The 14,452-nt window shown below is 41.0% G+C and overlaps 1 protein-coding gene across 1 annotated transcript in view; it reads right to left on the bottom strand.

Moving 5' to 3' along the window:
• Nucleotides 1-14,452, bottom strand: part of zmat4a (zinc finger, matrin-type 4a) — a gene marked incomplete at both ends in the record, with an annotated part of 130,976 nt that overhangs the window by 20,307 nt on the left and 96,217 nt on the right. The window contains 1 exon segment of the mRNA XM_080042937.1: nt 3,049-3,270. Coding sequence (XP_079899063.1) covers nt 3,049-3,270 — 222 coding nt within the window.

Genomic DNA, 14,452 nt, shown 5'->3' with positions numbered 1-14,452 from the left:
AAGCACATTTAAGCTCAAAAAACTGTGTTTTGCCTTTCAAAGTAAAATTTCCATGATCAAGGTTTTTTGATTATTGTGTCTGAACAATTATAGACACGTTTGAAAACATTTGACACATGTTTTAGTGCTTTGGTATGCTACACTTTGAGTCTATATAGTTAGCACAATGTCAACCCTAAATTGCTGCATCATGCCTATTATCCAAAATTCTGGGGATGGGGTGATTTGTGCGCAAGGGCCTGGGTGAGTTATAAGTAAGTAAGTAAGTAAAATGTATTTATAAAAGCACATTTATGACAGTTTGCACTGTCCAAAGTGCTGTACATAGTGCATTCAGTAGGTAAACAATGAAGGTACAATAACAATAACCAAAATAAAAGACGTATAGCCCATACATCCACATAAACACAGATAGTAGTGCAGAGGTAAGATAGTTAATGGGGAGGAAACACCAGGGTGTACATATGGGTTTTGAGCCTTGATTTAAAGGCAGAAATGTAGGGGGAATCACATTTGTCAGGTGGCAGTTGGTTCCACAAGCACGGAGCAACTAGTGCAAAGTACATTTCTGAGAGTTGTGCCAGTGGCATGGCTGTATACGCTGGTCACCAAAAGAAAGTGATTGTCTACAGTAGCTCAGAAGAGAGTGACATCTCAATTCCACTTAACGACACCACTGATGAGAGTTCAGATGGCCAGAAAGATGATGATGGTGACTTTGTCATTGTGACACAATGACGCACAAATCACCCCACGTAGTGGGGTGATTTGTGCGTCAAGACAACTTTTTTTCCGAAAGCTATATTTCTTAAACAGTTTATTCCAGATCCAAAGTTTTTATTGCCAGGGATGCACAACATCCTGAACTATATGTACATATTTGAGTTGGAGACATAACTGTCAAGGCCTCACTTTAAAATCACTTTGAGTAAAAAGTTGCACAAATCACCCCACCTTCCCCTATATATGTACCTGAAATAGACATCAAAACCTCAATTGCCAACATGATGAAGCTGAACCAACTGCAACCACTCTCAATTTGTCTCCCCGACCAGCCACAGTGCACCTATAGGCATAAAGAACCAATCAGGACATGCAGTTCCAGGGTCCGTGTCCAATCAGCTGTGAGGACCTCTTTTTTTCTTTTTCTCCCATTTGGTTTCGGTCACGCACCAATGCCCTTTTACAGCACCCTGTGGGCTCCCTCTGCTCTGCTGGCAGCCGGCCCCCTCCACCAGCTGAAATAATGTTGTGTAATTGATATTGACATATTGTGACGGGGGGAAGAGGATGAGCAAGAATGTTCTCTCCTCCTCCTCTGGTATAAATTACTTTTGTCAGGCTGGTGGACTCAAGCTTGACGGCTCCAAACCACGAAGGGTGCCAGTACAACATTACTTTTATTTCAATGATCAATACACATACCACATTATTGGCAACAGTGTCTGAAAATCACATCAAGAAATACAGCTGAAAAACCCTGAACATAGGATTCTACCAGTTTGCTGACAGTGACTGAGTAGAAGAGGAAATACAGATTGAAGATGTACAGCTAACATAAATCATCAAGAATTGATCACACACTATAATTAAATATTTCAACAATGGGTTAAATTAATGATCTAGAAAGAGGTTTGCATTATAAAGAACCAGTCAGAGAATCATTATAGACTTACATTCCCCTCGGCCCTACATATGTGGGTACTTTCAGCTCAATGTACTGTTTGATTTGGGTTAATCTGCTCATGATTGATCCCCCGGGGGCGATTCTGACACAACAGAGGTCAGGGTCAGACAATGGACAGCAGCCCTTGATCAAGGACACATCAAGTTTGATTCAGTTTCATTTGGCCTAAAGCAAGGGGTCAGCAGCTACTGTACATATTGTTCAAGGGACACATTTTCAAAGCAGACAATGTGGGGGCTCCAGACTCAATGAAATGAATAAATATTAAATCATATTAGACCTCTTTAGCCTATATTTGTTTCATATTTTCCCTTTCTTATAGAAAAATAATGTTATTTTCTATTAGCCGATGTCAGTTTGAACACATACCAAATGCCTTCCTCAATTGGCATGATCTATTAATGAACTAAAGCTGGTTTTGACACAATGATGCAGTGCTAACCCTGAGCGTTTGACCTGCTACACTCGTAACACCAGTTTCACAGCAGTAGTGTGTCGGGGGGCAACAGGAGCGACACTGTCTGCTTTATTCAGTACAACGGAGGACACGGGTCTCTTCAATTTTCCAAGTCCTGTGTGTCTTCCCACAAAACATCAGTTTTCGATATTTTAACAGTCCCCAAGAACTGGTGCCACTCAAACACACAGCATGAAAAAATCATAAGACTATAATCATGTTTTATGCTGGGATGCAACAATTTAATACAAGTAAATATTTATTGGCAGTGCCTGACCATTTGGACACGTTTATAAAGACTTTTAAACCTTGGCATGGCTGTTCCCCTCAGCCACTCCACAGACTGTCTGCACCGGGACATAATACATCTTTCCTGGACACTGTGGCCAAGGAACCCAAAGAGGTTTGTAAAGAATCAACAAGCTGTCAATAATAATAATCTTTTTATCTTAATTCCATGACTTGCTTATATCAATATATCCAATAAAACAACGACAAATACCAACATTAATGTGATTTAAAGCTATAGTGAGTAATTTATTCATATAAGAGAATGTCTGTGGTATCCAAGTCATCGGCAAGCAAGTTGACACAAAGTTGATGAAGTCTATCAGCTCCACAAGACTCTCTCTGTATTACTCAGTATGGCAGTGTTTACACCAAAGACATCCCAAGAAGCGTTTCAGTTATTGATTCTACTGCTAGGAAAGCACCTGGACATAAAGCATTAGGTATACAAATCCATGCATGATCGGCAAAGGCTTACCTCTAAATGTATGTTGTATGGCTTTTAAATGGACCTCGAGTCTCCTGAATACAGCTGTCTGATTGAGTGATTGATTGAATGAAAAATGTCTTGAATTCAACAGTCAGACTATGTTAGTTAATCGGCATTCACACATACCTTTCATCTCTCCCATGTCCAGAGTCTTGCCGAGCTGCTCCAGTAGGTCTGCCCTGGCCGCGTTCTTCTTGTGCTTCTTGCCGTCGTAGTGTTGCTGCGCCATGCCGGGGTTGTTGAACCAGGCGTTGCATAGCTGGCAGTAGCGGTCGGAGTCGCGCCGCTGTCGGGGTGACGTCATGGGAGATGTTTCTGGGGAGCCCTTTACAGGACTGGGGGATGCCTCTGGAAGAAAAACACAACAAGAACAAAACTATTTTAAATAAATACAATGAGGTTTATTTTTATTTGAAAGATTATTCGAAATGGGGAGACAGAGAGAGAGGGGGAATGACCTGCAGTAAAGGTCCACGGGTCGGATTTGAACCCGCGACCACTGCAATGAAGGCCGGAGCCAATATGGTACGCGCTCTATCCACTACGCCACTGGAGCGCCCCGATGAGGTTTATTCTTAAAATATAATAAGGAGACACACATGCCTCAAAGACTCTAAGCTCCTTATTTACATTAGCAAGACCCCAAGTACGCCTATGTAAAAATGAGAAGAATAAAATATGTTGCAACTTCACAGTAGACTCTAACTCTCTTCCTGTTTCAATGTAATAGCTGCTGTCACTAAAAGACACAAGCAAAGGACACTAGTCAACAGAGAAGCCAATAACATCCTCCATCATGAGCATGTCTTGATAGGGATAGATGTCTCACTGAAGTTTTTCTTTTAGCACTGATCCAGAACCAGGTCCTTTAAAATCATGTACCTGTCGATAACTAGCCGTCTCTGACACTTATATTGCCTAAATGTTGATCACATATGTATGGACACATTGAAATAACACACCTTCTTTTGTATGAGCTTCTTGTTATTTTTACATGGATTTTTTTGAAAAACATGGATGTAATTAGGAGTCAAGAGGTGGACAAAACACAATGGTGTAAGAAACTGTATAAAAATGAACATGTGTCATATCAGCATTATGTTCCTTCAGCCCATATAATAATTGGGATTGGCTTAGTCATGTGAATTATAGCTACTTCTAATGACCAGTGATAATTGGTTAGCATGTCATCCTCTTACAGCATGTCTTGTCACTTTAAACCATAGTGGAGTTATTTCACTCATAACTTGCAGTTGGCTGTTTTTAATTATTATTTAATACAATGTAACACTCTTGAAATGTATTTATGAATATGAAAGTAATATTTTGACCTCAATAGTAAAATGGAATAATGAGCACAGAAAAACAAAAACACTGTTTGAGAATAGAAACGCTTTACTCTGTGTACTGCTTTGAAACATTTAATTTTTTTAAAGTGACTTATGCTAACATTTTGAACGTTCCTTTACGAGAATACAGTGTTGCACTATTGGCATGCCAACACAGCTTAACAAATTAAAAGTAGTACTTTTTTTAAATGTGGGGATTTTTAGCAAGCCGACAGAGAACAATGTAAGGGCCATAATGAGCACTGATCAGCAGCAATGTAACAATGAGTTCTAGCGGGCCCTGCTAGTGCAGCCAGCCCTCTGAATACCAAGCTGTTATATCCATTAAAATGCCTGAAGAGCAACACCTAAATTCTACTTGGCATTACAGATGAAAGAGACTGCTGTCCTCTCAGCTGCCCACTTGTGCCTTCATGCATGGATGACGCCAGCATTAACCCTCCGCGTTGCACTGAGCGCTTCCCCGTCGCAAAACGGCACTATATGGACTAAATCAGTTTTAACACTCCAATGCTCGGCCCTACCCCAAAGTCAACATTTAGTGTTTTCTCATTACGTTCCATTACATCAGTCAACATCTCGAAGGAAGCAACTCAAGTGAAAAAGACAGAGAGAGAGAGAGAGAGAGAGAGAGCGAGAGAGAGAGAGCCGTAACAGTCACCATTTTTGTTTCTCTTCATTGCAGTTAGTTCAGCCTTTGGTGAGTTAGATCTCGAGCCATAGGCAGAGCGAGCTTTATATATTTGCATTTTAATTTACATTCAGCACTTAGCTGATGCTCTCATCCCCCCCAACAGCTGGCTTATTATGTAGGATTTGAATCTGTGACTTTTAGTGGTTGTAGGGTGACCTCTTAGACTAACAGGCCAATGTAAACTGTCAGTCGTAATTGAATCCCCTCGTCCCCTTTGCCATGGAGGTCAGAGGTCTGCTGCACTAACAGAAGCCCAGAAGCCCTCTTCAGCCACTGAATCCAAGCACTCAAACCTGCCATTCTAAAGCCAGCTCACCCACTCCCATTCAGATTTGAAGAGAACCCACATACAGTAGAACATCCATCGGACCTTTTACTTGCTATTAAAGGTAGAGTCAGCAATCCTGGTAAAGGAAGCTTTAGCAGTATTATTTTGTTACAGAGAAGAGAGAAATGGAATATATTTGGTTATTTATTTATTCATGTTGCTTATAATGTTCTTTGTGTTCAAATCTGTTCAAGTTATTTGTTATTAAATGTTACATTAAGTTAAATGTTATTTAAATAAAATGGTTTTCAAGTTTCAAAAACCGTTGTATTTATCGAATCGTTGGTCAAAAAACGTGATACAAATCGAATCGTGAGTTTTTGTATCGTTACAGCCCTATTAAACAGTGGGCTTAGAGTACAAAGAGAGACTTCAGAAAAGAGCTTTGGCGACTTTCATGCATGACACAACCAAGCTACAAACACTGTTGTTGTTCTACGCTCACATCGTTTCAATTTGCAAGAAACCATGAATGTTTTAATATATTTTAGTGACTGCTGCAGTGGAGACCCATTTGTCAACTCAAGAATTGTATCCTCCAGGAAATACACTTGGGGCCTGACCCACAAAGAATGGCTCGCACCTTCTAATAGTACCATGATTTGCGTAAAGAATTTGCTACCGCAATCTGCCCTGTTTTAGCACCATATCCACAACATTTTTGCATCAGTCATATGCAGGCGCGAACACAGTCCACACAGTTTGGCAGCTAAGCACAATTTGCCCGCCTTTTTTGACGTTAAAATGGTTAAAGGTTAAGTAAGCAGAATGGTCAGTTTAGCTAACTTCCTGTCAGTTACTGCAGTTAGCAGTCCCCTCCCTCGTCCCAACGTCACCACATAAATGCACTGCGGTCTTCAAGCAGCGAGTTATCTAGCATCATCTCAGATCCATAAGTGTGATAAAACATGATAAAAACCATCAAAACAGACATTGGGAAGGATTTTTACCTGCTCCGCCATTGTAGGCGCATACACATCAACCCATCTGTCGCTCTGCACGTGCACCGGCAGTGAGACGGATGCCGGTTTGTAGCGTTCTCTCTTCTGATTGGTTATCAGTAGTGGGATCCCGAAAAGTTTATTTGCCGATTACATGCAGAGCGAGTGACTGAGAGATCGGCCTTATGAAACATGCACATTATATAAGCGATCACTGTATGAATAAAGAGCGATTTAACACTTATATTAAAATAAATTAACTGCTTACTTCACCTTTAAAGGAGCATGATTGCAAAACCTATTGACACTGATTTAATATGTTTTACTGCTTTTGCGTCAGAGTATCCCAGTCTATCTAGAGGCCCACAGGTTTTTTGTATTCATGTTAGATAGAAGTATATGCCCACTCTTTATTCATAAACTGACTGTGCCAGTGCAGGGTGGCTCTCCAGTCTCATAGATAACCCAGCATGCAGCATAATGGAATGGAACCCTTTTTACGCCCATTGAGTGCATCATTAGAGCCATACTGTTTAACACCCCTCTGTGCTTTGATTGAGGGTTCAGCTCAGTTCGGGAGGCGGGGCCATAGCTATCACCAAGAGGCAGATGGTGTCGACACCTGCTGCGTTAAGGACACTTTAATGTTTGTGTGAAAGGACCAATCGCTTCTCTGTATTATAGGCTTAGGCGTCAGCAAGATAAAATTGGGCATTGGGTATTATGCGGCACAGAGATTAAATTGTGGGGTTTTGTACACATAGCTCTAAGCACTGAGAACACACCTGAAATCACTCCAAGGGGTTTGAAGTACTGAACGTCTGTGTGTATAAAAAACATGTGCAAACTGCACAATGCCTACAGACCAAAAGGGCAATTTTTTTAGAATGCTTATGCAATGTAGCACTTTTTCGGATCGAAGTATAACAACCGCTGAGTGTATTGCAGCTTTTTCCTGAAGCCTTACAGTGTTTGTGACACTGATGTCTGAGTAAAAGAAACCATTTTTTTTCCCTTTTTCTATTTAAATTTGTTTTATGATCAGTACAATAGGATTCATCCAAGCTTAATAGCCTTGATTTATCATCATCAAGTCAAGGAGACAGAGCACATGCCACATTTCATAACGGCAGCCACGTAGCTGGTTAGTCAGAGGACACACACGCACACACACACACGCACGCACGCACACACACATGCACAAACACACACACACACACACACACACACACAGCAGAGGTTTATTGGCTCTCTGTTGTGTGACTAAAATGTGAAGGCGAAGGTTTCTTTCTGCCTGTTGGTTCACACTGTTAAAAGGAGGAAAGATGAAGCAATCTAGCACACACACTTACAATGCAGCATTCCTACACTTCCAATTTCAGTTTGTTTTGGTTCCGTTCATGTGAATGTGATCATCTGTCATCATCCGTCACTTTACCGTGACCTCACACAACACTTGGATAACATCTTTTTCTCATCCAATTGAGAGAAAGCAATAGGAAGAGGACCATGGGGTAGGCCTGACTAGACCCATTAATATAAGACTGATCTGTCCATACCTTAAATCAAATAAGCAGGGGTTGGTTACTTGCCATAGGTGGTACTAGAAACAGTTCCCAGACACCAGGGTTCTGTAGGGGTTCACAACAGCTATAAGGGTCAAACAATATAAACTAACGCGCCCCACACACATCCTGCGTCTACCTCTGGAGCGCGTCGCGTTACCTTACTGCTGCCTCTCTCGGACTTTTCTCGGACACACATGCAACGTCTCAGCAGCTGCTGCTGCAGCGCTGCTTCTAAAAGCCCTATCTTTCTACATAGAGTTTTCATAGATAATTCCCATTAAAAATGAAGTTCTTTCATGTCATCTATGATGCATATGATTTATATTGAGTCTGGACAGTAATCCGTGCACCCCATTGCCATTTTTTTTCTTTTTTTTTTGCCATATTTTCGCTTGTTGGAAGTTTTATTTTGAAGGGGACACACCAGGAAATGGTGAAACTACAGCGAAAGCTGCCAGTATGAAGTCAATATGACTCTCAGCAGAGTATTTCAAAAATCACTTTATTGATTTATACGGGGGAGAGAGAGAGGGGGGTGTGGTCGGGGAAGAAGAAGGCCGTAGACACAGATAGAGCAACGGAAAACTGTTGCGCTCATCATGATCTTTTTTATTTCTTCACTATATTGGATCTCTATATGTGTCATTTATCCAAAAATGAAATGTCAGAACTAATTGAAAATTAGGTTTTAAATCCCTCGGATTTTGATTGCACAATTAAATCGTGAAATAAAGGGATTATTTGCGTATACGACTGAGGGATGTTTTATTTTGAAATAAACACACCGGGTAAACGTGTAACTAGAGTGAATGCTGCTGGTATGACTGTCAGCAGAGTATTTCTCTATCAGTTAAAGCACAGAGACGCGAGAGAGACGCGCTGCTCTCAGAAAAAAATAGGCGAGCCTCCTGAGGTGAAGGGGAGCGTCGCTGCAGACGTGCCTCCGACGCGCCTCAGCAGTGCGTCTGAGGTTGGATGTGTGCTCGCTCTACGTTGATTTCACAGTCTGTGACCAAAAGTCAGATGCAGACGCGAGGTAGACGCGCAGTAGAGGTAGGATGTGTGTGGGGCGCGTAAGGGTCTACAGCAACACCAACAGGCTTGTGAATGAGTAATGCTCATTGCACAAAATATCAAAGTGTGACATTGGTGCCATCCACACCAGCCTTTTTACTTAATGCTGAAGCTATGGTTTGGGTTGGTTTTAAAAAGTCTAAGGGGGCTTTGACACCTCCATTTTTTGGTCCAGACTAAATGGACTTGACTTATATAGCTCTTGTTAGCTGATTTTCTCAGCCCCAAAGCGCTTTACATTTCTTACCACATTCACCCATTCACTCATACACCGATGGCAGTAGCTGCCAAGGCACCCTCTGAACCTTCGGGAGCAATTTGGTGTTCAGTGTCTTGCCCAGGGACACTTCGACATGAGGCGGGTAGGCGGGGGATCGAACCTCCGACCCCGCACTCCAGAGGCGACCTCCCTACCCACTTCGCCACTGCCGGACTATGAACTTTTCCGTTTGATTTAAACTTAAATTGCAGCTGTGAAAGCTCCAGCTTGGTGCCATCCACGGTCCGGACTGAACAGACGGTCCTTGGTCTGACCTAGAGAGGTGGTCTCCATCCGGATTATACTGAACCATGGTTGGGTCAGTGTCCAGTGTGAGGGCAGTGTTTGGATGGTTCGGACTTTAGGACCAATCACAGGAAGTCCTGGCCTTTATTCAAACTGATGAAGGATACTGCCAATAGAAACACTGACATCAGACGCACGGCCATCTACAAACCAATCAATGTCCAGTATAGGGGGACGCAGCCCCACATAGGTGAAACACAGGACATATGTCATGGAAAGTTCTTTAGTGTGCTGGTAAAACTGCAATGTGAAACCAAACCTAAGCGGATCAAATCTATATAACAAGGGATAAAAAAATTGTCCTTAGGTCAGATCTTGGTACCTAAACTTTTAGGTGTGAAAGCCCTCTAAGCCCTCTGGTGTGAACTAAACAACCATAATACAGAATGTCTTCAGTGAAACACATGCGATATTATGTTATTTAGCGCACATTTTCTGATCATACGCTCATATGCTCCGTCCACTACAGTCTGCTGATATTGTAACATGGCCTGGTGGAGGTGGAGGGAAAGAAGAGGATATTGTAGTTAGCTGAAGCTCGGGCTATAGTTTAACAGACTAGTCTAAACACGTGGGATTTATGCACTGTGACTTCAGTGTTTCCCCCAGCGTTGTATGGCTAAGGTCAGAGGATCCCCAAAGTTCACAAAGACCCAGATTGTCTGGACCACATTTAATGGTAATACACACAATAGTTAGCCTGGCATTCCCAGACCTGCCACTAGGCGCTGGCAAATTAAATAGATATCAGGGTATGGATTTCCAGGCTACACAATAGTAGCTTTTATCACAAAGCTGCTGGTGGCAATATAAGTAAAGTCCGCGGTTTAACCAAAGGTATCCCAGTGGCTATTATCCTTTAGGAAGCATGAATGTTTGTACCAAAATGTCCACAAGATAAACATCTGTTCCAAATGGCATGGCCATTCCATTGAATTGTTGCTCAGATAGTTCATTCAAAACCAACATTGTCTTAAAGCGTGGGTATATGATTTGGGAGAAAATAGCAGTTTGGATAGAGACTCGAATCAAAATACCTTAACCGCTACACTTGTGTTCTATCTGGTCCCTCCCTGACACGCTCTGCACCAACAACGTCGGTGCCAAAGTGAAAGGACAGTCCCAACAGCCAATAAGAACAGAGAATTGGAGCCTTGCTCTGATTGGTCAAAGTGTACATGAGCGGTGGCAATTTTTGGGGGCGGCACACAGAGGCAGGGGAGAGCAAAGTGATGAGTAGATATTCTCAGACCACTTCACCTACATATACAGTAGCTGATGGCTAATATGACATGTCATGACATACACCTTTAGACGTCTGGATATAAAATGTATCTTACTGGACAGTAAAGATACAAAGATTATACCAATTCTAAAGTGAGTCCTTACATATGCTGTTTATGTGAATGTATGTCATTTGACAGCAAGACAACCTATTTTTAGGCTTTTTTTGCAGGTGCCCGACACACGCACGACATAGTGACGCATTTTCCCATTAACGGTTGGTAAGACTGCTGCTCCTGAAGCTATTTTTAAATCGTCAAAGCTGCGTTGGTCCAACTACAATATATGGCAAATTTGGCAATAAATTGCCAGTATGTCTCAGCACACACGCACGCACACACCCTCATGCCTCCATACAACTTGGTATTTGCTGCGATTCTGACTCAGATAGTGGCATCCCTATATTCTTCAGGAGAGACATCTTGTATGGCATGCAGTCATTAGTCATATTTAGATCACTTAGTTGTTTGTCTCCAGGGAGACGCATACCACTCTTAGTTAGATGAAAAAGCCTTTGCATTTTAAAAAGTTAGCTTAACATAAACCGCTCTGTTTTTCGCATTCATGCAAAATGCATTGCCGTTGCCTGGACTTCACGCTGATCCATGTGGATATTGTGTTGCCTTTTTCAGTTGTCGATTTAAAGCTAATTCTAATTTATTCAGCCCCTCTGTTTGTGCTTTAGGAGGCTGTTTGTGTGAGGATTTTCGTCGTCATACATTTACCAGTTGATAATAGCAAGCTAAAATTGTATACATTAAATCTGCAGCAACACAAAAGGGAAACACATTCATTTTTTATCCCCTCAAAGGAATGAAAGGGACACCCTACTTTGTTTGCACGTGTCCCACTCATGCTTCAATGTGAACATGTAATTTTGCCTTCACTAATGTGTTGTGTTTAAAAAACCCAATCCCTTTCCTCACACAGCATTTGTATGCAGACGGAGAAAGCAGTACAAAGTAGACCTATTTAGTGAGAACACAGTTATAAATCGGAAAGAGATTCAGCCTCTGTGAAAAGGAGGGGGGGATCAAAGTGCTCTGAATCCATGCAGTTATCTCCCTTCCAACAATGCCCCTCCCTTTTGGGGCTTTGGACTCACCACTACTCTCTCTCTCTCTCTCTCCGCTGCCTACAAGCCCTGCATGTACAACTCAGGAAATAATAAAAAAAAAAATCTGTATTATTTCCACTTGCGTCTCTATGGAGGAATGTCTCTGTGCAGGGCCATGGGAAGCAAACAGACAAACAACATCTCCATCCTTGAGAGATTCATCACTCTCTGTATGAGGCTGAAGGCCAACACAACTGAATCAGCGCTTTATACCAACTATTTGTCCTTTTCCATTCCGTAAATAGAAAACTAGACTGTGAGGGATATTTACTAAGCCTGTTGGGAATTACAGGGCTGCCAGGGGAGCAAAGTGAAGGCTATATTTGAGGCATATTATGCATTGTTATTATGAAAAGCAATAATAGGAAAATGGTCTGATTTTATATACAGTCCCCTCCATAAGTATCGGAACAGTGAGGCCAATTCCTTTATTTTTGATGTAGACTGGAAACATTTGGGTTTGACACCAAAATATGAATATGAGACAATAGCTCAACATTTCAGCTTTCATTTCCAGGTATTCACATCTGGATCTGATACACAACTGAGAAGATATCATTATTTGTAAAGGAACACCACATTTTTAGGCAAGCAGAAGTATTGGAACAGATAGACTTTAAATAAATTAAAGTGAATAAACCGTAATATTTTGTCGCAAATACTTTGCTTGCAATAACTGCATCAAGCCTGTGACCCATTGACATCACAAAACGTTTGCATTCTTCTTTTGTGATGCTTTTCCAGGCTTTCACCGCAGCCTCATTCAGTTGCTGTTTGTTTTGGGGGGTTACTCCCTTCGGTCTCCTCTTTAGCAGGTAAAATGCATGCTCTATAGCGTTTAAGTCTGGAGATTGATTTGGCCAGTCTAAAACCTTCCATTTCTTGCCCCTGATGAACTCCTTTGTTGTTTTTGCAGTTTTTTTGGATCATTATCTTGCTGCATGATGGAGCATCTTCCAATCAGTTTGGTTGCATCTTTCTTTAAATTGGCAGACCGAATGTTTCTGTAGACTTCTAAGTTCATTTTGCTGTTGCCATCATGTGTTACTGTGTTGTTGTCAAGATGAACCTTTACCAAAGTGATGGAAAGGCTAAAGTTTGGAGAAAGAAAGGATCTACTCATGATCCCAAACATACAAGCTCATCTGTGAAACACGGTGGAAGCAATGTCATGGCTTGGGCTTGCATGGCTTCTTCTGGGACGGGCTCATTATTCTTCATTGATGATGTAACACATGATGGCAACAGCAAAATGAACTCAGAAGTTTACAGAAACATTTTGTCAGACAATTTAAGGAAAGACGCAACCAAACTGATTGGAAGATCCTCCATCATGCAGCAAGATAATGACCCAAAACACAACAGAGGAGTTAATCAGGGGTAAGAAGTGGAAGGTTTTAGACTGGCTAAGTCAATCTCCAGACTTAAACGCTATAGAGCATGCATTTTACCTGCTAAAGAGGAGACTGAAGAGAGTAACCCCCTAACACAAACAACAACTGAATGAGGCTGCGGTGAAAGCCTGGAAAAGCTTCACAAAAGAAGAATGCAAAAGTTTTGTGATGTCAATGGGTCACAGGCTTGATGCAGTTATTGCAAGCAAAGGATTTGCGACAAAATAGTATGTTTTATTCACTTAAATTTATTTAAAGTCTATCTGTTCCAATACTTCTGCTCGCCTAAAAATGTGGTGTTCCTTTACAAATAGGGTTGCAAAGTTTCCGGTAAATTACCGGAAACTTTCCGGAAACTTTCCACAGGAACTTTCGCTCGGGAATTTTGGGAATATTCAAAATTGGAAATTATAGGAATTAACTAAATGTCGGTAATTTAAATGATTTTTTTTTTCATATCCAAACATAAATCTAAACATCTAAACACTATGTTTGGTCATAGGCAGACATCCATGCAAAATAATACAATTAAAAATCATTACATTTGAACAGATTTATTTGTAAGAAGAACTTTATCAAGTTTTGATTATTTTATGAACAATCAATAATTTCACTGAACAACAAAAATATGAATGTTGAGTTAAATATTACTCATCTGTCTGACCCAACCTATTCAATAAATAAAGTCAAATGCCCCCCATGTGATGGAGGAATGCACAGAGCATGTAGAGGGCATGGCCTCAGTACCCCTGCAGTAGGATGTGTGCTATGTGCAACTTGCCAAGGTTACTTGCATAAAATCTGGTTATTTTAGTCAAGATTTTGCTCAAATATATTTTCCCCAACTATATTTATAATCACTGTTTAAGCCTCTGTAAACCTGGTCTAGTAAAAATCAATATATGATATCAAGTTGGGTGTCTCAATAAACTTAAAAAAAATCTGATTTGAAATTAAATGTTCATAAATATATAAAAACTTAGTTGAAAAAACTGCTTTTTACAGTCTAGAACGTTTGCCAGGACTGAAATAACATAGTTAGAAGGATTTAGTGCATTTGGTTTGCTTTAAATTTAGTAAATTCCCGTTTATTCCCGTTAATTCCCAAAATTCCCGTTAATTCCCATAAATTCCCGTTAATTCCCATGGAAAGTTTCCAACTTTGAAAATTCCCGGAATTTTGCAACCCTATTTACAAATAATTATATCTTCTCAG

The sequence above is a fragment of the Ammodytes marinus genome (assembly GCF_949987685.1).
Source record: "Ammodytes marinus genome assembly, chromosome: 2".
Classification (NCBI taxonomy): domain Eukaryota; kingdom Metazoa; phylum Chordata; class Actinopteri; order Uranoscopiformes; family Ammodytidae; genus Ammodytes; species Ammodytes marinus.
Note: the sequence above shows the minus strand (reverse complement) of the source record. Positions and strands in the feature narration are given on the sequence as shown.